We start from the raw sequence: 26,743 nt of genomic DNA on the forward strand, positions 1-26,743 counted from the left end.
TAAACTCTCAGCCTAAAGGTTTAGGCTGTCTCTAACAAAACATTTAACCTTTGCTGTGCTGAGTAACTGGACACCTCTGGAGCTGCCCAATGCTGCTCTCATGTGTGTTCAGGTTAACAGAAGTGCAGTAACATCAGCTTAGTGACAAGGTCCGATTTGGCTCCAAAGGATTTGGGCAGGAGGAGGTGCTGCTTGGTCAAGAGCAGAATGGAGCAAGAAAGCAAACTTTTGTCAAGAGATTGTAGAATGGTACAAGCTTAGGGTAATGCTTTATTTGGGTTATGCAAAAATAAGTCAACAGAACTTGGAAATAATGTCAACTTAGAAATTATGTCAAAATCTGCCACAAAGATGATCAGAGGCCTGGAGCACCTTTCCTGTGAAGGCAGACTGAGAGTTGGGGTTGTTCAATCTGGAGACGAGAAGGCTCCAAGGAGAACTTATTGTGGCCTTCCAGTATCTGAAGGAAGCCTACAAGAAAGCTGGGGAGGGACTTTTTAGGATGTCAGGGAGTGACAGAACTGGGGAAAACAGAGCAAAACTAGAAAAATTCAGATTGGATGTTAGGAAGAAATTCTTGACCATGAAGGGGGTGAACTTGATGATCCTTGAGGTCTCCTTCCAACTCTAACCATTCTGTCACTACAGTAAATGATTCCACCTATGTCTGGGCTATCTTAATTTTCCTTCCAAGGTATCAACACTCAAAAACCAGAGTGGGGTAGGTGGGTTTTTGGTCTAATGCAGTACAGCCATTCTGTTAACCATTCACACTTGAAGAGCAGAATCATTGGGCTAAATTTAGTTCATTTTCCTAATGCTTGTAGTTAAACCGGGGAAGTGAAAGGTTATGCAGCAGTGCCTCAGCCACGGCCCATGTGTGAATCTGTGGTGTGTATACTGGACTGAGGGGTAGTTCATGGAGTACCTGCTGACAAAATGGTCTGGGGGCAGCTGGTCCTTCATGACCACCTGCCCAAAATAGTCCACTCAGCACAGGGACACAAATCCCTGGTTACCAATCTAAGCCACAGACACACAGAACAGGAAAAGTATATTTAATTTTCTATTAAACTTCCAACCAGAATACATTTTCACCAAACAGAAGTTAAAAGCTTTTTACATTACTGGTAAGAATTTCATCAGATCAACACCAGATTTTCTCAGGAGAAAGTAGGTAAAATGTTGGTCCCACTCCCTCTCAGTTCTTCTGGTGAACCTAATCTTTTTCTCAAGGTAAAATATCATCAAATCTTATGATTCTCTAGAAGCAACCTTCTAGATCCTATTTCTGGATATTTTACTTGAATTCCAAAGTAGCAATAAGAAAAGGTATTTTACAGCAAATTCCTAAAGGCCATTCTTGAAAACCTCTTAGAGATCCCCTTTGGAAGATCATTTTAGAATAAGCAGCAGCACTATTTGTTAGAATGCATCCTTGCCACAGAGAAACTGATGGAGTTTAAAAGAATTAAGGTCTCTAACCACATGATTTAGGTGAGAGAGGTCCAATCAAACCCAGCCTGCACCACACTATTGATAATGTCTAGTTTCATTCTACTTTTTCTGTCAAGAATATTAAGTGCTGACTGTTTCCTCTACTGAGCTCAAAGTTTAGCTTTGCCTGGCTGAAGCTGCAGGTTCTGAAGTTTCATTGCCATGCCCATGTTTCCAGAAATCTTCAATTTGCCTTGAAAGAATGCCTAAAAAGAGAAAGATTATGTGAAATGCAGTGCAACACAGTGTCCTACCCCAAAAGCACCCTTCCAGGTTGCCCCTGTGCTCTGCAAACCCAGCACTACTACATCCCCTTCTGGGTCACCTCCAGGCTGCCTGAGCTAGCAGGGAGCCATGCAGCAGAGCAGACACTGCCTGTCTTGGATTAACCTAAGAACTGTTAGTTTGCAGACAGGCCATGGCAGTTTCTGAGGAGGGGATTTATTGAGTGGCCCAGGCCAAAAGGGACCTCCAAAGGTCATCCAGTCTGACCTCCCCACAGTCAGCAGGGACTAACAAACTAGATGAGGTTGCCCAGGGCCTTGTCAAGTCTTACCTTGAATATCCCCAGGGATAGGACCCCAACCACCTCCCTGGGCAACCTGTTTGTGTTCCACCATCCTCACAGTAAAGAAACTGTTCCTAATACCCAATCTAGATCTGTTCTTCTCTAGTTTGAAGCCATTGCCCCTTGTCCTGTCACTGCAGGCCTTTGTGAACAGTCTCTCTCCATCCCTCTTGCAGCCCCTTCAGGTACCTGCAGGTTGCTATTAGGTCTCCTTGGAGCCTCCTCTTCTCCAGGCTAAACACCCCCAGCTCCCTCAGCCTGTCCTCCTGGCAGAGGTGCTGCAGGTGAGGTCTTATCAGAGTAGAGCAAAGTAACAAAGTCACCTCCCTGGATCTGCGGCAACACATCTTTTGATGCAGCCCAGGCTGTAATTGGCCTTCTGGGCTGCGAGCTCACACTGCCTGCTCATGTCCAGCTTCTCATCCATCAGCACCCCTGACTGCTTTTCCTCAGGGCTGCTTTCTATCACCTTCTCTCCCAGTGTGTATCGATAGTGAGGATTCTTCTGGCCCAGGTGCAGAACCCTGCACTTGCTCTTGTTGAACCTCATGAGGTCCACCTGGGCCCAGCTCTTGTCCAGGTCCCTCTGGATGACTTCAACTTAAACACTCTCAAAACAGACAAGTCACTTCTCCTTTGCTATACTTACAGTCTGAGGATTCATTTTGCCAGTCATCAGAGCCAAAAGATCAGCGTCAGCCATTGTGATTGTACAATCTGCCTTCTTATCTGTAGGACAGAGTAGACTGTGAGGATTCAGAGATCAAACAGTAACAGAAGCTGCAGCTCCATGGAATCTGCAGGTACTACAGGCTAGCAAAATGGTACCTCAAGTACTTTCAGATAAGAGCCATTCTGAAAGTATCAAGGGATCCCCCAATAACCCACAGGCATCTGTGCCACCTTGCAGCACAGCCCATCCCAGCACTGAAGGAAGAGGGACCGGTCTGAAAGGTGCTAAGCAAGCTCAGTCCTTGAAAAGAAATAATCCCCTGCAATCAGAACACAAACTGACCATCATCTGAAGTTTTGTCAAGCTGAAACTTGCCAGCATTAAGAGAACTCAGAATAAATAATAAATGTGCTTTCCCCCATGACACTTGGAAGAATTCATCACTGAAAGTCCAGGCATTTCCTGCCTTCCTTCAATGGGAACAACAGGTGCACTCTAAAAGCTTGCCTTAAGTCAAACCCAGAAATAAGCTGAAATCTTATTTTCATGAGCACTGATACAAGCATTAGCATCTGTACCAAGGGCTAAACCCTTGCACACCTCCCCTACACCCCTTTTATTATTACACTTCACTGACAGATGCTGTGCATCCAACAGAAAGTGGTGCTTTTCTGGTTTTTTGTGAGACCTTAGATCAATGAATTCCAAATCAAGTCTCCTGCCATGTTTTCAATTGAAACTCTGTGCTGCATGCTGATGGGCAGCTGAGATCCTGAGGACAGACTGCTGGCTTTCTGCTTACATTACGCTGGACACACGACATCGCAGAATGGCCTTGAATGTTTCTTCATGAAATAGTGAATTATATGAAATGTTCAAAATTAGTTTTTTATCCACTGTAGTTGCCACTGCAATACATATTTCAGGAAACAGTGGAAGAGTAACTGTGGTTTTGACAGTAAATTAACTTCCTTGCTACGTACGGTGCTGAATGCATCCTTCCGAGAGGCTCATCCACTCCTACAACCTTAGACTAGATCCAAGACAGTATTTTCCTGGGAAGGGTACAAACCCCTTATTCCAGAAGTTTTACAGGGTTCCCCCCAACCCACCCAGGCTGTGTTAAAATAGAAGTTGTTTATTCCAGCTGCTACAGTAGTGGAGTCGAGCAAATTGTATTGCTCAACAAGCTGCAGCGAAGTAGCCTGACGAGACAGACCAGCTTATCGCCTACCAGTGTCTCCAGCAAAACAGCTCAAGAAGCAGCCATCAGTTACATTTATGGCCCAAATGTTGAGGTGAGACCAAAACCTCTGAGGTCTGATTTTTTTCCCCCCTCTTAATTTTGATTCCTGTAATAGTCATCTAACAGATCTGTCTGGAGCCCTTAAGAAAACATGCAATTGTCTGGCCAGAATTCAGAGTAGAAGTAGTTTCATTCTTTGAAACAGGGACTAAAAGCATCAGTAACAAGTTTAAGTTGCAGGTAGCTCTACACCACTTTTGCTAAACCAGAAGATGAATTTATAGTCTTCTCATTACTTATGTGTTTTCTGCAATGACACAAGAAAGCAGCACTGACCTGAATTAGCTGCCACAGAGCCTTTACCATTTTTCACATCTACTACCCAAGTTGCTTCTTTCCCACCAGGACCATCTTTTATTTTGAAGGCAAAGATCCCACCAATTTTCTTGACAAATTGCTCTCCTTCCTGTAATGACCATGGAAGATGCAAATTAATCATTTACTTCAAAATACCTTCAAGAAACCCAACCCAACAAAGACACTCTGGCTAACTGCATTTAAATCCACCAACCAAGAGAAATGACCACTGTGCCAACAGCCTGGACTTGGTGTAAGTCTGACAAAGTGCAATCACACTTACCAATGATGAAACAAACACAAGCTTCAGAGGTTTTTGTGTTAGCTAGCAAGCTCCTCACATAAAAGCTGAACTGTGCCTTTACTGAAATACCCCTCTGCAGGTAGGAATGGTCTGACAGAAGTCACTTCCCATCATGGCACAGCGTAGAAGGCTTCCTGACACCGACATTCAAAGCTCTGCCACTTATTTCCACGAGCAGTACAGAGGGGACTGTTTGATGCCACTTCCTTCCCACCAGGTTTCACACATGTTCTGTCACAAGTTAAAAACTCAGATAAAAGCAGCAGTTGAATACCTCTTGAAGCTTCTTTTCTATCTCTTTGAAGACCAAGTGGGACTTGAATCCATCAAGAGCCGCGCTGAGAGGCATAGCCGTGATCCGGCGGGCACTGAAAGGAAAGAGCCCTTCATTAACTTACCCTGCACCACCTCCATGGCACTGCCAGCAGGGCTAACCCCAGCAGGGACAGCCACACTCAAACACTACAGCAGTACAGAGCAGTTAAGATGATATCCAAGTGAAGCTTGGTCTCTGGTGGGCTTGACATCCTGGCCCATGTGCCCAGATATTTCAACACTCATTTTTATAATGAAATTCAATCATTAGTCTCCTTAAGATAAATCAGCAAACACTGCTGCCATACCTTGTGTGCAGAAAGCAGCACAGGCACCACCTCAGAGAAATACCTTCATTTTTTGGGTAAAACATATCCCCTTTTTAACTCTCAATTCACGTGGTTCTCTTCACTTCTGTCACTAGAGGTACTAAGCATCGCTCCTGATTCTCTGGAGCAGTCACCCTGCACAGCCTGATAGCAGCAAGAAGCCAAACTTCCTTTCTGCAGAGGCACTCAGAGCCAAAGTAAGTATAAAGACGTCCAAAGAAATGGCAAATGAGGCAGCAGGGAAACCAAGTTTACAATCATCACTATCTCTTGGCAGTGGAGTTCAAAACTGCAGTCAGGTTTGATAAAGTGACAGAACCACCTAAGAGAGATTGCTGGAACTTACTTGTGTGGGGCTAACACTGCCCTGTGGATGTGCACTACAGTGGCAATGGGAGGCTTTGTCTCACCTTAAGAGGACATCAATTTTGCTAACAAAGCAAGGCTGCACTAACAGTATATAAAAGTGTGAAGTGTTGAAATAAAGCAGAACCACTGAACAGACTGAGTCAGGATGGGTCAAGTCTTGCTGCCGTTCACCGTGATGCACCTTCTTGGCAAAGGATACTAATTACAGGCCATAGCTGAACCCAGTGATTAAGCCTGTGTGCACTGCTGTGGAAAAAAAATGGTGTGAAGTATCTTCATAAATATGAAGTGCCATCACCTTTCCCTTAATTACACAACATCATCCAGTTACATAAGCAGTGTCTAAACAGAACAGCCATGCTGGCTCATTCCAAAGTCTGATAGATATTAGCGCAATTCCTTGGGTCAGAGATCTCCCACATACAGCCTTTGGAAGAACTAAAGGGTTTTAAGCTTGTCTCATGCAAGATGAAACCAGTGTTGCTAAGATTTCTGTCATGAGTTGCACCTCAAAGAATATTCAAAACTCTCAATGCTGTCAAAGGTGAAATGAGCTATAGTAAACTAGATTTAATTTACTCAAGAGAAATATCACCTACCCATGCAAAGCCGATTCTGACAGGAGGCTCTGCTTCTAGCAGGACCTCAGGGGTAGCAGTGTAGCAATAGCAACAGATTCCCTGCTCCACAAAATTACAGTATGTGGAAAGATAGAGCTCAAAGCCATCCACAATACTGCATCCCCTCTAAGTCTGTTCCCCCTCTAGGGAGTCAGGTCTTGAGAGCACACTCTAAGAGACTCCTTGAGGGGATATGATTTTCCTGTATCACACCTGTTTTCTCACATGGTCTAACCTCTTAGAGATTACTGAGTAACATGACTATCACTTCTGTGGTGGGTTGAAATTTCCCCCCCAACTTTACATTTGCCAGACCAGCTCAGTTGGAAGCAAATGAAAGCTGGATTTACAAGCAAAACTACACTCTACAATGGAATGCAATGAATATGTACAAAATATACAATATTTACAGATATTTACAATTAATAAACAGCACAAAGACCAGGGGAAGCTACTAGCTTCTCCCTCCTTGCCTCCCCTCCCTCCCCTGGACAAAAGGGACAAGAGAAAGGAGCAGAGGGACATCAGACTTAATAAAAACAATGCAGTCAAGGTCAAGCAGAAGCAAGTTAGTATCCCTCCCAGAGCAAAAAAAATGAGAAGATAAATTGGTTTGGGAACTCAATCTTATGGCAGGTATCTCTCCAGTGGGTTTGTGTAGAATTCTCTTCATTTTCCTTTCTGTTGCTGAATAGTGACTTATTTACATTTTACTACTTTTCTGTTCAAGATCTGTGAAAAATTTTAAAGGCATAGCCTAAAACTAGCACAATGTACTCCTCCTAAACCTCTCCCTCAGTTGCTAATACTGTCCACCTAATCTAAAACAGTATCTGCAAAAATAGGCAGAATGGACTATGAACTTCACCCATCTCAGATGCAGATGGCTGACACTATACTACCAACAGGTACTGCTGTAGCCCCTCAAGGTTCAATTGCTTCTCTCATCACCTCCTCCACAGACACACTGTCAGGAACCACGCAGGTCTAGCCAAAACAGACATTAGAAAGATGAGCTGGGACAGGACTATTACTTTCTGGAAGTCCAGTACAGGATAAGTTTTCCTGTTCACAGTTTTTTTAGAGCAAATGGAAAAGTACTGGCATCCAGCTTTAAAACCCAAACCAGAATACTCACAAAGGGGAGCTCAATCTTTCCACACAAAGCTGAAAGTGAAAACACAAAGGGAACTGCACATTTTCAAAAAGCCTCTCCTGAAATTCTGCTATATTTACACATTTTAAGCATTTCCTCTCGGTTCCTGTCTGTCCTGGGATGCCACAGAACGACAACAGATTACAACACAGCTTCATCGCAACCTTCTCCTCTCACTCCAAAATATACTACAACTGCAAGTGCAAATTCTTCAGCCAAGACTGGGCAAGTAACATGCCTGAATCCTAAAGAGTGCTCAGAATACCACATGGAGCACACTCAGCTGAAAGCAACTCTTCAGGAAACCAAACTAGCAACAGTTTTAGCAGTGAAAGCAGTGGGCATCTCCATTCCCTTTGAAGTCTTGCTTTCTTTGGCAAGTCTCTAGTTTCAATTAATTCATGTTAGTGGGGCCCGTTTTGGTTTTGGAAGGGTTTGGGAGCGTTTGCTGGCTTTTTTTTCCCCCCTCCAAACATTATATTCCTTCCAGAAAGTCACATGAGCCATTTTAATGGGCCAGTCAGCTCTTTTCAGCAATGTGTTCCTGGTAAATACACTGGCAGTTACAAGACATGAAGTTATAATCTCTCTATGCACCTGTAGATACACAACAGTTCCAACTGCTGAGCAAGTTTTAGCTTACAGAGCAGTTCCTTCCTTGCAGAGGCAAGGAATATTTTTCTTTATTTTATTTTAAATAAACTTTGAAACGCGAAGATATGGGAGCAGAGTCAGCACAACATGAGCTCAGTTTGCACGGCCGCTGAGCCCACACTGGAGGTTTCCAAGGCCGCTATAGTCAGGACCTGTACGCCAACGCTGAACGTACATTTCCACTCAGCAGGGCATTTTCGTGCTCTACAGAGACGCGGTGTGAAGGGTGACTCCTAAAGGTTTCTCTTCTGTATGCTCCTTCAGTATACACAGCGGGGGCAGCTGGGCGCGGAGGGCAGCCCTTCATCAGCTGCCTCCCCCGTCTTCGCCGTAGCGCCGGCCCGTCCAGTGCGGCCCGAGCGCGGCGGCAGGCCGCAGCGCCGCGGGCTGTCTCACCTGGTCACTCCGGGGAAGCCCATGCCGTAGAGGGTCACCACCACGGCTCCGCCGAGGCCCAAGTTGTGCTGCAGCGCGACCTTTGCCCCGGGGACCTGCCTCCGCCCGGCCAGGCCGCGCAGCTGCCAGCAGAGCTCGGCGCACTGCGCCAGGCCTGAAAAATCGAGCACAGAGCGCAGCTGGTTAAAGGAAGAAGCAGGCGGCAGGTACGTTCCACAAGCCGGCGTCCCTAACACGGCAGCGGTGAATACAAGCCAGAGGAGCTGAGGGATTTCATTCACGGCTGCTCGGATACCTAGACGTGTCTTCTTGGGAGGCGTGCAATGATGGTGAATCCTTTTTCAGCACAACCCCTCATTTCACAGAGCCACAGAATGTGAGGGGTTGGAGGGGACCTCGAAAGCTCATCCAGTCCAACCCCCCTGCCAGACCAGCATCACGTATTGCAGATCACACAGGAACACATCCAGGCAGGTCTTGAATATCTCCAGAGGGGGAGACTCCACAACCCCCTGGGCAGCCTGTTCCAGTGTTCTGTCACCCTCACAGGGAAAACATTTTTCCTCATGTTTCCATGGAACTTCCTCTGCCTCAACTTTCACCCATTGCCCCTTGTGCTGTCATTGGGCATCACTGAGCAGAGCCTGGCTCCACCCTCTTGGCATTCACCCTGCACATATTTATAAACATAAATGAGGTCACCTCTTAGTCTTCTCTTCTGCAAGCTGAAGAGCCCCAGCTCCCTCTGTCCTCATTCAGGTTCACCCTCAGTCTCTCTTGACTACTCAACCAGCTGGTTCTGCAGTTATGATCCAGTTCCATCACACACACACACACTTATTCTCCTCCCTCCCCCCCAATCATCCACAGAATTCCATCCTTCTCTCACCCTCTCCTCTCCCCTCCCTTAGACAACAGTGTGGGCCTTTGGGCAAGGCAGGGGAAGAACGTACATTTCATGCACCGAGTCTCACACAGCTAAGTGAGCCATGGTGAAGTACCATAATTCCAGTCACAGAGGAGAATTAACAGGTTTCATTTAAATTCCCTCAGGCTCAAGGAGAATGTGTGTGATGATACAACCTGCCCCGAAATGGTTTGGAAATTTAAGACAACTCACATGACATCTGACTGGCATACAGTCACCCTCAAAACTGTTTCAACAGTGAAATTAAGCTGAGTAGCCTGTAGATGTGTCATTAGCAACTCTTCCCCCCACTCCATGGCATGAATACCAGCAATTGCCCTTACATTTTATCACTGTGTAACTGCCACAAGTTTCACACAAACCTAGCAATGCAATACTCCAATCTTGTTACAGATGGCCACAGTATGCAAAGTTTTTCTTCCCAAGTTTCCTAATATTTTCCCCTCCTACACTAACTACATATTATCCAGCTGCTACAGCTGCTAGTTTAGTTTCTTGCTTTAAATTTCCTCTTCTCCACTTTTCTGACAACTTCTCATTTCCATAGGAGGAAGGTGAATTATCTTCACAAACCCAAACACATTTTATCCAAGAGCCATCTCATTTGGAAGCAAGTGCAGCAGTTTAATGAAAACAAAGAAAGGCAAGCCTGTGTTGCTGGGAAACAGTGACTAACAGCTTCTGCTCTAAACATCAGATAAATATTTTGACATCCAAGGCTTAACACAGATACCTTTTTCTGCAGTTAACAAGGACACAAGCTATTCAGATGCAGCAAAAACCTCCAAAATATTAAAAGGATGACAACATATGAAAATACTTACTCAGGCTTTCAGAAGAAGTTGTGCTATTGAGCAATTACTTAGAAAACAAGGCAAGCTGTTTGGCAGGTTGCTTTTAATAACAACAGGAAAACAAACACTATACAATTAAATAAGTGCTAATGATGCAATTTACACTCCAAGTCTTTCGGTTTGAGCAATCCTATCTGGCCAACCTGCCCTAATGCTTGCCTTAGTTGCAAATGAGAATCAGCTGCAGGATGCCTTCCAGTCCTACAAAGCCTCCTGTTTCACACAAGCAAACACAAGTAGGAAGCATCTACCTGCTGCAGAGCTGTCTCACACATAGCTAGCATGACTAAATCACAGAATGGTCCAGGCCAGAAGGGACATCCAAAGGTCATCCAGTCCGACCTCCCCAGTCAACAGGGATCCCCCAACTAGATCAGGCTGCCCAGGGCCTTGTCAAGTCTTATCTTTAATATCTCCAGGGAAGGGGCCTCAACCACCTCCCTGGGTAACCTGTTTCAGTGTTCCACCACCCTCATAGAAAAGAACTTTTTCCTGATACCCAGTCTAAATTTGCTCTTCTCTAGTTTGAAGCCTCATCCTATCACTGCAGGCTTTTGTAAACAGTCTCTGTCCATCCTTCTTGTAGCCCCCTTCAGGTACTGGAAGGCTACTATTATGTCTCCCCAGAGCCTCCTCTTCTCCAGGCTGAACACCCCCAGCTCCCTCAGCCTGTCCTCGCAGCAGAGGTGCTCCAACCCCCTGATCATTTTCACGGTCCTCCTCTGGACCCTCCCCATGAGGTCCACATCCTTCCTATATTCCTATAAATTAAATGCTTTTGCATACCTGTGGCACCAAGTGGATGTCCCTTGGAAATCAAGCCCCCGCTGGGATTGATGACCCACTTTCCTCCGTAAGTGTTGTCTCCTCTGTCAATCAGGTCACAAGCTCTTCCTATAAAACAGCATGGACAGCAGTCTGCCTTTTAGCTCTTGAAGGACTTTTCAATTCTACTGTCACTTACCAAAGATGTCAGCCAAAAACTAGGAAATACCACAACAGATTTTTTTTATCAAGAGCAGCCTGGAATTAGCCAAGCTACAGTAATGAGACTTGCTCCTACCACTGGAGAAAGCAGAACACAGAAAAGAAGTAAAAGAGCTAGTGTTGGACACAAAAGCTTCTTCAAGTGTGCTGTTGTGCTGCTTTGTTGATATACAGGATTATGATCTAATCAGTACAATAAAGCTGTTCATTGTTTCAGGAATGAAACTGCAGTGGCAGCTGTGTTTTTTCTAAGAGGGGGGCAGTTATATTTTGTGACCCCCTAGGAAATGGGGTTGTGGTAAACACCAAGTTGAATGTCTAAGCCCTTGCCACAAAGAAGGTCAACAGTACCCTGGGCTGCATTAAGACATTAAAATAGTAATTAAACACACTCATCTGATTAATGCTTGGCATTGCTTAGCTTTCAGTGCCATGCTTTTAGCTGACAGTTCTCCCTTTTAACCAGTTCCCTACTCCTTTATTCTTTACCAGCTTCTTCAGCCTCTGTTGTTAACACTGGCATCTGCTGCACCTCCTTATTGATAACTTCCTTCTGCCATTGAATGAAAACACCAGCTTAGTCTTGCACATCTAAATCCACAATGCAGCTTATGCCATCTCACTAATCACTCTGGTCCAATTAGTACCATTCCATGATAAGTTTCATTAAGGTCAGACTGATTGCAGGGTGCTGAGAACTGCATCATTCAATTACCATACACAAGATATTGGTCAAATAGAGAATAATAGAATCATAGAATTGTTAGGGTTGGAAGGGACCCCAAGGATCATCTAGTTCCAACCCACCTGCCATGGGCACGGACTCCTCACACAAGAGCAGTTTGCCTGGAGCTACATCCAACCTGGCCTTAAAAGCCTCCAGGGATGGAGCCTCCACCACCTCCCTGTGCAGCCTGTTCCACTGGCTCACTACCCTCATGATGAAGAGCTTCCTTCTAACATCCAATCTGAATCTACCCATTTCTAGGTTTTTTTCCATTGCCCCCAGTCCTATCACTCCCTGACACCCTAAAAAGTCCCTCCCCAGCCTTCTTGTAGGCCCCCTTCAGATACTGGAAGGCCACAATAAGGTCTCCTCAGAGCCTTCTCTTCTCCAGACTGAACAGCCCCAACTGTCTCAGTCTGTCTCTGCAGGGGAGGAGCTCCAGCCCTCTGATCATCCTTGTGGCTCTGCTCCAGACACACTCCAGCACCTTCAGATCCCTCCTGTAATAGGGGCTTCAGAACTGCACACAGTACTCCAGGTGGGGTCTCAGCAGAGCGAAGTAGAGGAGGAGAATCACCTCCCTCGACCTGCTGGCCACACTTCTCTTGATGCAGCCCAGGATATGATTGGCTTTCTGGGCTGAAAGTGCACACTGGTGGCTCAAGTTGAGCTTCTCATCCACCAGCACCCTCAGGTCCTTTTGTTCAGGGCTGCTCTCAAGCCAGTCCCTGTCCAGCCTATATTGCTGCTTGGGATTGCCCCGACCCAGATGCAGGACCTTGCACTTGGTCTTTTTGAGCCTCACGAGGCTTTCATGGGCCCAGCTCTCCAGCCTGTCAAGGTCCCTCTGCATGGCATCCCATCCCTCCAGCTTGTCTGCTGCACCACACTGCTTGGTGCTGTCAAACTTGCTGAGGCTGCCTCAATGCCACTCTCCATGTCACCAAAGATATTAAACAAGACTGGTCTCAGTACAATTAGGATTCTTCTGTATCTTCAATTAAGGGAATGAAGCTGAAATATTGAAACTCTAACAAACATCTACCATTTTTTACTGCAGATACCAACAAAACACAGCAAAACAGACAGCCAAAAGCAAGCATTCAAAGGCAAACGTTTGAGGATCTACAAACACATGAAAAGCCTTCCTGGAGATCTATGGACTCCTGTTTGAGAAAAAAAGCTTAGACTTGATCCAATGCACCATCTAGTGATAGAGTAGGATAGTTAGAATCCTCAAATTGTCAGGGTTGGAAGGGACCTGTAATGGGTTGGGGCAGGTCCCCTCCCCACCACAGGCAGAAATAACGACTCAGACAAACGGATTGCAAAAGTGATGAAAGTTTAAATAGAAAGCAGTGAATGTTACAGAAAACCCAAAGCGCAGTGACAAAGAAAGATCCCAAAACAAACCCAGAGGCATCCCATTCCCACCTGAGGGTACACCCGAGACCCTCAGGGCTCCTTCTTCCCCCTCCCTCTGCTGGGCTAGTCTCAGCTGGCCAGGCCTGAGACTGCCCATCCCCCTGTGGCCTTGGGCCCAATCAGGCCCATGGCCGGGAGATCTCTCCCCCAGTTACCAAGTCTCGGAGAGGGAAGGAAAGAGGAAGTGCCAGACTCCGCACTGGATCTTATAGTGGTGCAAAGAATTATGGTAGGAAATACACAATTTCCTGTGTCCATCCCTCTGGGCTGGACTTCTGGACACAGGAAGTGAATGCACCAGGGGGGCACCCAGCTCAAACTACAACAGGACCTCAAGGATCATCCAGTTCCAGCCCCCCTGCCATGGGCAGGGACACCTCACACTACATCAGGTTGTTCAGAGCCACATCCAGCCTGGCCTTAAAAACCTCCAGGGATGAGGCTTCCACCACCTCCCTGGGCAACCTGTGCCAGTGTCTCACCACCCTCATGGGGAAGAATTTCTTCCTAACATCAATCTGAGTCTATGCATTTCTAGTTCTGCTCCATTCCCCCTAATCCTGACACCCTAAGAAGTCCCTCACAGTTTACTTTTAGGCCCTTTTAGATGCTAGAAGGCCACAATAAGGTCTCCTCAGAGCCTGCTCTTCTCCAGACTAAAGAGCCCCAACTCTCTCAATCTGTCTCTGTAGGAGAGGAGCTCCAGCCCTCTGATCATCCTCTCAACATTTCTTAGAACAAATTGAGAGAAAGATCACATCAAATGATTATTAAATGCAAAGCAAGAATTCACCTAGAAGCTAAATGGATCATGCACTGAAGTAGAGGCTTAATACGTTTTTTATTTGAAATCAAACAAAAACCTGTTCAGGAGAACTTTTAGTGGTTTGACTTGCAGAGAACTAAACTCCACTGCCATTTAACTTGGGGTAAATCCACTTAAATGAAACAAATCTGGACAGGTTGTGCATTGTTACGCAGTTGACTTTAGAGGCATGTTCACAACTTGCCAACAACTCTGTTATCAAAGGCAAAGATGTTCCAGTAATCTTTGACACGAGTTAACAACAAAGAAAAAACAACTAAGTGCCTTCTCTACTTGTCCCATTTTTATCTTCTTCAAAGGAAATACAAAGCTAGAGGGAAATCTTGGGGTAGGCAAGCATATAGCCAGAATAGAATAGACCAGACCGGACCGGACCAGACCTTCAAGATCATCGCATCCAACCCATCAACCAATCCAACCCACCTAAACAACTAACCCATGGCATAGTACTAGGCAAGACCACAAGAGTCCTTTATGTCCTTACTCTGCTTGCTTCAATGAGCCTTCATGACACAAGTTAGTTGTGTGACTTCAGGTAGCCTTCCAACAATTTGCCTTGTGTGTTTGTTCAGAGAGCACAGCAACACAGTCATGTGTCAAACCATTGTCAGAGTTTGCAGGTCCTCCTTGTGTTACTCTAGTGATAACTAGCAAAATCTTCCCCCTTAGGAGGTTACTACAATAACTTTCAAATACAGAATTCATAGACTACCAGGTTGGAAGGGACCTCAAGGGTCATCCAAGATAGATATTCCCAGTAGAAAACTCAAAGGTGTAACCACATGAGCAGATAAAAATACAGAATCGTAGAATCAGCCAGGTTGGAAGAGACCTCAGAGATCATCAAGTCCAACCTATTACCTAACACCTCATGACAACTAAACCATGGCTCCAAGTGCCACATCCAATTCCCTCTTGAACACCTCCAGGGATGGTGACTCCACCACCTCCCTGGGCAGCACATTCCAATGGCTCACTCTCTGTGACAAACGTTCTCCTCACCTCCAGGCACTGCCTGAGACTGTGTCCTCTTCCTCAGTCACTGTTGCCTGGGAGAAGAGACCAACCCCCACCCATCTACAACCTCCTTTCAGGAAGCTGCAGAGAGTAATAAGGTCTCCCCTAAGCCTCCTCTTCTCCAGGCTAAACACCCCCAGCTCCCTCAGCCTCTCCTCATAGGGCTGTGCTCCAGACCCCTCCCCAGCCTTGTTGCCCATCTATGGACATGTTCAAGTGTCTCAATGTCCTTCTTAAACTGAGGAGCCCAGAACTGTATTTGTAATGCTTTCCATTTTAATAAGCCAAACATCAGCATGGATGCTGTTACCTTCCGGACAGAGTCCCAGAGCTTCGTAGGTAAGGAACTCATTCACTGAGAAACAGTCATGAAGTTCAATCACATCAACATCTGCAGGCTTCAGGCCTGCCTTTTCAAAACATTTTTCTGCAGCTTTTTTAGTCATATCATAGCCAACCTGCAAGACAAAGAAAGTGTGCATTAAATATCATTAAAGAGACAGAACTAGCAACTTCAGTTCTATACTCTTCACTGTGCTTCTGTATATCCTGGAAGTGACAGTAACCTGTGGCAGGTGGCATTCCAATTGGTTTTTTCAATATTACACATCACAGTTTAATATTCACACACTACAAACTGTAGAGAAAGAACCTAATGCATTTGCAGTCTCATTGTTGGCAAAAGGAAGCTTTCCTGGGGAATATCCTCTATTTTCTCACACTTGCTCACATGTCATATTGCTCCTTTGCATGACTCAGATCAACAGCCCTGAAACAAATCAGGGGAGACCTTATTGCTCTCTACAGCTACCTGAAGGGAGGTTGTAGCAAGGTGGGGGTTGGCACCCAGCACCAGAACAAGAGGACACAGTCTCAAGCTGTGCCAGGGGAAGTTTAGGCTGGAGGTGAGGAGAAAGTTCTTCACAGAAAGAGAGACTGGCCATTGGAATGTGCTACCCAGGGAGGTGGTGGAGTCACCATCCCTGGAGGTGTTTTCAAAACAGGCTTGGATATGGCTCTTGGAGCCATGGTTTAGTTGTCAGGAGGTGTTAGGTGGTAGGTAATAGGTTGGACTTGATGATCTCTGAGGTCTTTTCCAACCTTACTGATTCTATGAAATCCTCAGCCTGTGGTGCTCCCTTTTTGCTGAGCCAGCTGACCAGAGCTCTACTGGAAAATGAAACAGAACTTGACTGCAGCAGGCACTATTGGGCATTCCAACATCTTGACTTACACATAATTATCTGAATCAATTTGCAGTGAGATCCAAAGTCTGTAGTTTAGATCTTTCCCATGATTCTAATCAATTGTGGCTATACCAAACAGTTTGTTTCAGCTTCAGTATTACACAAATAGATTCTGTTAGAATCAGAATTGTTAGAGTTGGAAGGGACCTCAAGGATCATCTAGTTCCAACTCCCCTGCCATGGGTGGGGACACGTCACACTACATCAGGTTGGTCAGAGCCACATCCAGCCTGGCCTTAAAAACCTCCAGGGATGAGGCTTCCACCACCTCCCTGGGCAACCTATTCTAGTCTCTCACCACCCTCATGGGGAAGAACTTCTTCCTAACATCCAGTCTGAATCTACCCTCCTCTAGAATGGATCCATTCCCACTAGTCCTATCACTACCTGACATCCTAAAAAGTCCCTCCCCAGCTTTCTTGTAGCCCCCTTAAGATACTGGGAGGCCACAATTAGGTCTCCTCAGAGCCTTCTCTTCTCCAGACTGAACAGCCCCAACTCCCTCAGTCTGTCCTCATAGCAGAGCAGCTCCAGCCCTCTGATCATCTTTATGGCCCTTCTCTAGATACATTCCAGCACCTCCAGATCCTTCCTGTAATAGGGGCTCTAGAACTGGACACAGTGCTCCAGGTGGGGTCTCACCAGAGCACAGTAGAGGGGGAGAATCACCTCCCTCAACCTGCTGGCTATGCTTCTCTTGATGCAGCCCAGGTTGTTATTCCACAACCACACTCTTTGCTTCCTGCACCTGCCCAAATGAAGACACTTTTACATTCACCATAAAGCACACCTCATTTGCTTACTGACACAAATGCCTACAGCATCATTAGGACTTGCAGGTATTAAAACAAGCACACCCTGAGGGGTAGCAGGGAACACAGAACTGTGAACCTACCATCTTCATACAACTGTTCTCTTCAAATGTGCTTGGGTAATCAGTAGCCATCACCTGGGCCAGAATTTCCACAGCTTTTGGTTGCAGCCCATACCTTCTCACAAACTCCTCGTTAGCCAAAATTGCAGCTGCAGCACCATTGGATGTGGGACTGATGGAGAGAAAAATAATAATGGCATCATTCTAAGTCAGTCATGGCAATCTTCAGAAAATTCTCTTCCATTACATAGTAAAAAAACAACCCAAAAAGGACAAATGAAAAACCACTTTATTTGGCTGATGCCAGTGAAACTACAAATCCCATCGGCGACTGCTGGACTCTTGCAGTAGTATTTGTAAGAGGCTTTTGCAAAGCATGAGAGCAAACCAAGAAAAGCACCATTAACATTTTTCAGTTTAGAAACAAAATAAAGAAATGCAGGCTTCTGGTTGGCTATCAACAGTGCCAACAAGAAGCCTTCAGGGGAGCATAGGAAAGGTTCAAGAACACTGGACAGCAAGGGATGCACATCTGCACAGGATTCAGGAAGAAGCAAGAGCCCCAAAGCACAAAAAGTGTCACTGTGAACAAGTCCCCAGCTACTGTTTGGTCAAGACAAAGACCCCACATTTGTTTATAGAAACTTTTACTTAAAATCACAGGATCACAGGATGTTAGGGGTTGGAAGAGACCTCTGGAGATCTTCCAGTCCAACCCCCCCCTGCCAGAGCAGGACCACAGAATCTAGCACAGGTCACACAGGAATGCATCCAGACAGGGCTTGAAAGTCTCCAGAAAAGGAGACTCCACAACCTCTCTGTGCAGCCTGTTCCAGTGCTCTCTGACCCTTACAGTAAAGAAGGTCCTCCTCATGTTGAGGTGGAACCTCCTGTCCTGTGGTTTATATCCTCTGCCCTATCACAGGGCACAAGTGAGCAGAGGCTGTCCCTGTCCCTGCCTTCCTAACACCCAGTCCTCGGATACTTATAGAATAGAATAGACCAGGTTGGAAGAGACCTTCAAGATCATCGTGTCCAACCTATTATCCAACCCACCTAACCAACTAAACCATGCAACCAAGCACCCTATCAAGTCTCCTCCTAAACACCTCCATTGATTAGATCCCCTCAGTCTTCTCTCCAGCCTAAACAGCCCCAGGTCTCTCAGTCTTTCCTCATCAAGCAGTGCTCCAATCCCTTCATCATCCCAGTAGCCCTCTGTTGGACTCTCTCAAGATCCCTGCCCCTCCTGAACTGGGGAGCCCAGAACAAGATGCAACAATCTAGCTGGGGCCTCACTAGGGCAGAGAAGAGGAAGAGGAAAACCTCCCTTGATTGTGTGTAAATCTTAATTTGCACAGAGTTTTATTTAAATAGCTGCCCTTCCACATATGCCTTATGACTAGGATTCATTTCACAATAGCAAGTCCTCTCCTTACCAGCACTGTAGGACAGTCAAGAAATCAAAAACCTTGCGAGACTGCAGAACTTCATCCAAGGAGTACTCCTTCTGGAACTGGGAATACCTAAGGAGAACATAGAGCTGTACCTTAGCCCTACACAGCCCCTAGCAGCAGACACGCTAGTAGAATCACACTGCTAGGCAGCTACAGAGCTGTTTTCACAAAGTACAAGGCACTGGATACAGAATTTATGGTGGGTATGATTCTCCACCCATATTCTGCAAAGCCTTTGTAAAACTCATACTCAGCTTTGCACCATTTCAACAGGAAGTTATGATCAGCACAGAGGCAGAGCACGTTACTCACGGGTTGTTAGTGGAGTGGCTGTGATTCTTCCATGCTATTTTTGCAAAGTATTCAGGGTTTGTCCCTTGAAAAGGGAAGGAAAAAAAAAAGCTGTGTTGAAACACACTGTTTACCCAAACAGCACTATAGATATTATGTCATAAGAATTTGATCTTTGGAAGCATCTTGACAAGAGGCTCACTGTTATTAGGGCTCTTCTTAGAGCTCAGCTTAGGTTTAGTCATAGAATGGTTTGAGTTAGAAGGGACCTTAAAGACCATCTAGTTCCACCCCCACTGCCATGGGCATGGACAGCTTCCACTAGACCAGGTTGCTCAAGGCCTCATCCAACCTGGCCCTGAACACCTCCAGGGAGGGAGCAACAATTGTTACAACCACCTACAGACCTGAAAAAGACACACTGAATAAGGATAGTTTTAGTTTACTAAATAGTTAGGAAATGTTTCCTAATTTTTAATTGTACAAACTTTCACATTTTGTAGGGGTGCTTAGGGTGTAAACTAGGGCAACAATTCTTTAATTCAGGAATAATCATTGTTAAACTGAACATCTGCCACTGATATTCATAATTGAACCTAACTCTAGCTGCTAATAATTAAAGACTACTAAACATAGCTGAGTTTTAGCTAACAGAGACTTGCAGCTGGATATTTAACACTTACCAACACCAAAAGAACAGGAAACCAATGCATTTCACTAGGGGGATTATTCTATTGCTGAAACCTGAATGCACATTTTTCCATCAGTGCAAAACAGCTGCAGTGAAATATGGGGAGTCTAAGTCTGTAAAGTTTTTTCCATATACTAGCCCAAAGCTAAGTGCAACAAAAGATACTTGGGTTGGGCCAATCCCAAGCACCAATACAGGCTGGGCAGGGACTGGCTTGAGAGCAGTCCTGAAGAAAAGGACTTGGGGGTGCTGGAGGATGAGAAGCTCAACATGAGCCACCTGCACTTGCAGCCCAGAAAGCCAATCACATCCTGGGCTGCATCAAGAAAAGCACAGGCAGAAGGTCGAGGGAGGCAATTCTCTCCCCCTACTCCCCTCTGGTGAGATCCCACCTGGAGCACTGTGTCCAGTTCTGGAGCCCCTATTACAGGAAGGATCTGAAGGCACTGGAGCGTGTCCAGAGCAGAGACACACGGATGATCAGAGTGCTGGAGCTCCTCTGCTATGAGGACAGACTGAGGGAATTGAGGTTGTTCAGTCTGGAGAAGAAAAGGCTCCAAGGAGAGCCAACAAGAGTTGTGGCCTTCCAGTATCTGAACGGACCTACAAGAAAACTGGGGAGGGACTTTTTAGGGTGTCAGGGAGTGATAGGACTGAGGGTGAATGGAAACACACTACAAATGGGTAGATTCAGACTGGATGTTAGGAAGAAGTTCTTCCCCATGAGGGTGGTGAGACACTGGAAGAGGTTGCCCAGGGAGGTGGTAGAGGCCTCATCCTGGAGTTTAAGGCCAGGCTGGATGTGGCTGTGAGCAACCTGATGTAGTGTGAGGTGTCCCTGCCCATGGCAGGGGAGTTGGAACTAGATGATCCTTGAGGTCCCTTCCAACTCCAACAATTCTATGATACTCAACAGGCCAGCCTTGGGGCAATTCCCTTGCAGTACTTGGGTAAAAAAGGAAGGCCACTGAGTGCTGCTATGTTTTAGAAACAAAAGCCTAATTTGTGGGTTTTTTTCAATCAGTTCATTAAGAGAGGATAAAGAAAAGCTGCACTCTAACATACCATATTTCTCCATATGTTCCTTCCCAGCGCTGGCAAACATCTGAGGTGCTACTGGAGCACTTGCTAAGCCATATTTGTTGATCATAATTTCCATATGTTTGTCCATTGGGTTAGTCCTGTCTGAAAACTAATAAGAGAAGTATTTATCAAGCAAGTCATCGTTTCCTTTTCTTAACACCACCACCACCACAAATGCCCCATGGGTTTCAAGCAAACCCAATTTTTTTCTGGTATATTAACAGTTCCATTGGACAGTGTGTGGCACTCCTGTGATGTGTTTTGAAGCATGCATCGTTTTCCAACTATAAGAAAGAGCAAATAAGCAGGAAATGCTTAATATTATGATCACTGCAGTGATTCAAGGCAAGGGTCACTCTTGTGTGATTTCTATTACAGTCAATTTTTCCTTTGAGGACTTCAAGTATTTTTCCCCTCATCTTAAACTCCTGTGGCTGATACAGTCCCACATTATGAAATCACTAATGCATTCATGTTTTCACAGGATGTTAGGAGTTGGAAGGGACCTCAGAGATCTCCAAGTCCAACCCCCCTGCCAGAGCAGGACCATAGAATCTAGCACAGGTCACACAGGAATGAATGCATCCAGACAGGGTTTGAAAGGCTCCAGAGAAGGAGGCTTCTCAACTTCTCCAGGCAGCCTGTTCCAATGTTCTATGACTCTGACAGTGAAGAAACTCCTCCTCATGTTGAGTTGGAACCTCCTGAGCTGTAGTTTCCATCCATTGCCCCTTGTCCTATCACAGGGCACAAGTGATCAGAGTCTGTGCCCTTCCTTCTTGACCCTAGCCCTCAGGTATTTATAGACATTGACCAGATCCCCTCTCAGTCTTCACTCCAGATGAAGCAGCTCCAAGTCTCTCAGCCTTTCCTCATCAAGCAGTGCTCCACTCCCTTCATCATCCTTGTCGCCCTCTGCTGGACTCTCTCAAGTAGATCCCTGTCCCTCCTGAACTGGGGAGCCCAGCACTGGATGCATTATTCTAGGTGAGGCCTCTCTAGGGCAGAATAGAGGGAGAGGAGAACCTCCTTGGATCTGCTGGACACACAAAATATCACTAAGCATGTCAAAGAAAACTCTAACAATGGGTTGAAGTGAGTGAGTCTCAATGTTTTTACCCAAACCTCCGCATGCATTAGCAAGTTTGGCAGTTGAGGAGTTGAGTGCTACATGGGCTCTACTATTGCTTTGTCACAGCACAAAATACAAACAAATCCCCTATACTTCTCCAGTGAAAACAAAGAAGGGCCAAGAAGGAAAGGTTTATTGAAGGCCTCAGGTTAACTGGTCACCTGGGTAAGCATCAAGCCAAAAGGCTGCAGACCCTGAACTCTGGTTTGCTGAGCCACTTTGAGAAAGACACTTCAAGTGCTCAGGGTTTCAACACCCTCTCTGCTTTTTGCTATTCCCTCTTAACCCTGCCATTAACACACTCCTGGCAAAACACCAACAGCACGACATACCACAGAAAATTGTTGCTGAAATACTCCATACAAAATGTGTACACCATGGCTGTAATCAGCATCAGAAAACTCAGTCAGAGTTTCCATGGATCTTTTGTAATCACCTACAGCAAGGCCTTAAAGCAGCTGGTGTTTAGGAGAACTTGCCCCAGAGCCCAAGGAATGCATTTCATCTAGGAATGAAACATCTGAAGTGTTTCACTTACAGCTGAAGACAGGGATCCTCTTGCCATCCTCTCAAAGCCGAGTGCCAGGACACAATCAGCCAAACCTGAAAACAACATTTGTGGCTGTTTAAAACACAATGCAATTACAAATCATACCTGGCTCTGAGCAACCTGATCTAGTACGAGGTGTCCCTGCCCATGGCAGGGCAGTGGAACTAGATGATCCTTGAGGTCCCTCCCAACCCTAACAATTCTATGTACTAACAATTATTCAACTACAAGAAATATACATAAGCAGCTACCAGCTGCTCTCCCTCTTTTCTTCATGGGTGTGAAATAGGGGTGGGAAGGGCACGGATACAAACATATTGAGACATCACTGCAGGGTTTGGGCTTACTTTTAAACTGTTTGACACCAATTATCATAGATGACCCAGCACTCTTTACCTCTCTACTTCCAGGCCAACTCCAAATTATTGCTTGGTGGATTTGCTCCTTCCCTTTCCTTTCTTTTCCCTCTCTGCTGGGAGGGAGGAGGGGGGAGCAGGGGAGAGATTCTCAGCCTTGCCCCCATCTGAGCTCTTAACTCCCAGTTAAGGCTCAAACCACTACACCTAGACACTTAGCTGCAGAATAAAGCTCTACTTCATAGTGAGTCCTACCCTTTGGTGCTTGTTTTCTACTTGTATGTGCAACTGACCAGCCTTGTCAGCTGAGGGAAGCAGAAAACACAACTTGCCTGCAGTGATAGAACATTTACAAGTCAGAGTACTCAGGTGTTCATTAGCTCCATTCTTCATTCAAGATCTGTTTATAGAAATAGAGAATTCCTATTCCCCAGCCCCACAGCAAGACAGCTCACCTCCTTCTACCAGCTGTTTGGCCATGAACAAAGCAGTTGAGCCAGTAGAACAGTTGTTGTTAACGTTGATGATGGGAATGCCAGTCAAACCCAAGCCATGGTAGATGGCTCGCTGTCCACAGGTTGAGTCACCTTGAAACACACCACAGACATGAGCCACACGCTCAAACCTCACCAGCAAAAGAAACCCCACCAGCTATAAGCAATGCCACCACTTCAACTTCTGCACTGGCATCTTCAATATGTCCCTCAGGCATCCACACTACAAGAGCCTCAGAAACAAGATGAAAACAAGGGGATTTTAAAAACATTTTAATACACTTCTTTTGCACCACAGGAAAGTGTGCACCACCTGATCTTGCTGAAAGAGCTACTTGTATACAAGACATCTGCAAGACAATTCTGTGGAAGTCTTTCCATACCTGTGACTAGAACTGGAAGCTCCACAAATGAAGAGAGAGATAGCTGGTCACTAATAATTTTTTGAGACAGTTCCACACAATTAAATATTATCTCCTGATACTGAGGGGGTCCCTCAGTCTCTTATCCACAGAGAGGTGGATAAACTTCATCCACAAAGATGCCTGCACATGTCACAGATAGAATAGAATAGACCAGACCAGGTTGGAAGAGACCTTCAAGACCATCGTGTCCAACCTATCATCCAACACCACCTAATCAACTAACCCATGCAGCCAAGCACCTTATCAAGTCTCCTGAACACCTCCAGTGATGGTGACTCCATGTCACATCCCAACCCAGTGACATTACTTACCATAAACATAACCCACACACGCCTGCTTCACCTCTGAATAAGGAATCCCAGCATCAGCTAAAGCATTCTGGCCTGAAAAAAATCACAATTCAGAAGTCACAAAGAGTTTCAATGTTGGGAAAAAAAGAAAAAAAAAGAAAATTAAAAAAAGGCAAGCAGCAGCTCTCACAGGGTCACAGGATGTTAGGGGTTGGAAGGGACCTCTGGAGATTTTCCAGCCCAACATCCCTGCCAGAGCAGGAGCATAGAATCTAGCGCAGGCTGCACAGCAACACATCCAGACAGGGCTTGAAAGTCTCCAGAGAAGACTCACAGGCATGAGAGGCAAACCCAGAGGAATTTGTATGATTTGTGCACTCAGAAGAGAGCTGCAAAAATTCCTTCTGATAGGATGCAAAGGGTTAATACAGTCTTGCATCTTGATTCTCACAAGGATAATTCTGCAGCATTTTGACTTCTGACCTTTACCATAATGCTTCTTGCAGTCAGTCCTATGCTTATGCCCAGAGGCTGTTTATCATAGTATAGTATCAGTCAGGGTTGGAAGGGACCACAAGGATCATCTAGTTCCAACCCCCCTGCCATGGACAGGGACACCCCACACTACATCAGGCTGCCCAGAGCCTCATCCAGCCTGGGCTTAAACACCTCCAGGGACAGGGCCTCAACCACCTCCCTGGACAACCCATTCCAGGGCTTCACCACTCTCATGGTGAAGAACTTCCTCCTCACATCCATCCTGAATCTTCCCACCTCCAGCTTCATTCCATTTCCCCTTGTCCCAGTGAAGGTATATTTGGCTAATACAGGGAGGTGTGACATTATTTAAGTGTCCTATGCCATTTTATGTTGCCCTTCTGATTTCAGTACTGGAAGGCAGCAAGTTGAACAGATCAGTTATGGATTTTGCAAAAGTGTTCTTTCATATCAGTTGTTTTACTATCACAGAAGATTAGAGGTTGGAAGGGACCTCCAGAGATCCAGTCCACCCCCCCTGCCAAAAGCAGGATCACCCAAGGTAGTCCACACAGGAATGCATCCAGACAGGGCCTGAAAGTCTCCAGAGAAGAAGACTCCACAACCCCCCTGGGCAGCCTGCTCCAGCACTCCATCACACTCACCACAAAGAAGTTTCTCCTCATGTTGAGGTGGAATTTCCTGTGCTGTAGTTTATATCCATTGCCCCTTGTCCTATCACAGGATACAAGTGAGCAGAGCCTGTCCCCTCCCTCAGCCCTCAGATGTATGAGGTGAAATTTTCTATGTTCAAGCTTGTACCTCTTGTTCCTTGTCTTATTACTGTGCAACACCCAAAAGAGCTTAGCCCCCTCCACTTGACACCCACCCCTCAAAGATTTATAAGCATTGATCAGATCCCCTCTCAGTCTTCTTCTCCAGACTAAACAGCCCCAGGGTTCTGTCTCTTCACAGGGGAGATGCTCAAGTCCCCTAATCATCCTCATGGCTCTCCCTTGGACTCTCCCCAGCAGGTCACTGTCTCTTTTGAACTGGGGAGCCCAAAACTGCACACAATACCCCAGCTGCGGTCTCACCAGGACAGAGCACAGGGGCAGGAGAACCTCCCCAGACCCACTGGACACACTTTTCTTGATGCATCCCCAGGATCCCATTGGATCTCTTGGCCACAAGGGCACATTGTTGTCCCATGCAGAACTTGCTGTCCACCAGCACTCCAAGGTCTTTCTCCATGGAGCTGCTCTCCAGCAGGGCAGCCCCTCTCCTGTCCTGGTGCCTGTTATTCCTCCCCAGATGCAGGACCCTGTATTTGTCTTTATTGAACTTCACGAGGTTTGCCTGCACCCAGCTCTCAGCCTGGCCAGATCTCCTTCAATGGCAGCACAGCCTGAGGGGTGTCAGCCACCCCCCCAGTTTTCTATCATCAGGAACTTGCTGAGGGTCCTCTCAATCCTCTCACTATAGCTGTGAAGGGACAGCAGGTGCTCCTTTGCAGGTTTAATACAGAGATTACCTGTAAGATCTGAAGTGTCAGCAGCCAAACTGAATGCTTCATTATTACATTACCTGCCTCCTTAGCCATCTCAGGATAGTCAACACCATTCTCCTGAGGCTTTGTAAACTGCCAAAAACAAACAAAAGGACAGATCCTGATGAGATTCAGCACAGCTTTTGCTATATTTAAAAGCTTTCTATTTAGCTTAGAAACAGGTCTGTGAACAATCCCTTTCAAACAATGCAAACACTTTGAATTGACCCAAAAGTGCATGCCCAAAATCTGCACAGTTCCCACATGCCACTGCTAGGCCCTGTGATGGCCAAAACCAGAAAACAGTGCAGGCTTATGCAAGCTGAGGACCACCTCTGCTCAGTCTTAAAGATAATCCATGACTTGCATGGAGATGGTGTCACAGTTACAGGCTGATGCCTGGAAAATTCCAGAGGAAAAGGTAGAAAGGTAAATAAATTACCATTGGATGTCAACTAAAAACAATGGTAAGCTCTAAATAATTCCATTGGCTTGCTAACTAGGATAAAAGTTAGTTGCATAAAGTGCTCTGTCACTCTTTCACCTCTAGCTGATACTAGGTGGTGTCTTTGCTTGGCT

The 26,743-nt window shown here is 45.9% G+C and overlaps 1 protein-coding gene across 1 annotated transcript in view; it reads right to left on the reverse strand.

The window, feature by feature from the left end:
- Positions 1 to 1,041: 1,041 nt before the first annotated feature.
- SCP2 (sterol carrier protein 2) overlaps positions 1,042 to 26,743 on the reverse strand; it is a 29,987-nt gene continuing 4,285 nt past the window's right edge. Inside the window, exons 2-16 of the mRNA XM_054165315.1 lie at positions 26,203 to 26,257; positions 24,160 to 24,231; positions 23,385 to 23,516; positions 22,562 to 22,626; positions 20,874 to 21,000; positions 19,139 to 19,202; positions 18,809 to 18,895; positions 17,391 to 17,541; positions 15,559 to 15,706; positions 11,053 to 11,160; positions 8,485 to 8,638; positions 4,920 to 5,013; positions 4,321 to 4,450; positions 2,715 to 2,794; positions 1,042 to 1,703 (exon numbers count right to left, since the gene is read on the reverse strand). Coding sequence (XP_054021290.1) covers positions 1,608 to 1,703; positions 2,715 to 2,794; positions 4,321 to 4,450; positions 4,920 to 5,013; positions 8,485 to 8,638; positions 11,053 to 11,160; positions 15,559 to 15,706; positions 17,391 to 17,541; positions 18,809 to 18,895; positions 19,139 to 19,202; positions 20,874 to 21,000; positions 22,562 to 22,626; positions 23,385 to 23,516; positions 24,160 to 24,231; positions 26,203 to 26,257 — 1,563 coding nt within the window. The 3' untranslated portion in view covers positions 1,042 to 1,607. The remainder of the gene's footprint in view (positions 1,704 to 2,714; positions 2,795 to 4,320; positions 4,451 to 4,919; positions 5,014 to 8,484; positions 8,639 to 11,052; positions 11,161 to 15,558; positions 15,707 to 17,390; positions 17,542 to 18,808; positions 18,896 to 19,138; positions 19,203 to 20,873; positions 21,001 to 22,561; positions 22,627 to 23,384; positions 23,517 to 24,159; positions 24,232 to 26,202; positions 26,258 to 26,743) is intronic.

This window comes from Dryobates pubescens, chromosome 11, assembly GCF_014839835.1.
Source record: "Dryobates pubescens isolate bDryPub1 chromosome 11, bDryPub1.pri, whole genome shotgun sequence".
NCBI lineage: Eukaryota > Metazoa > Chordata > Aves > Piciformes > Picidae > Dryobates > Dryobates pubescens.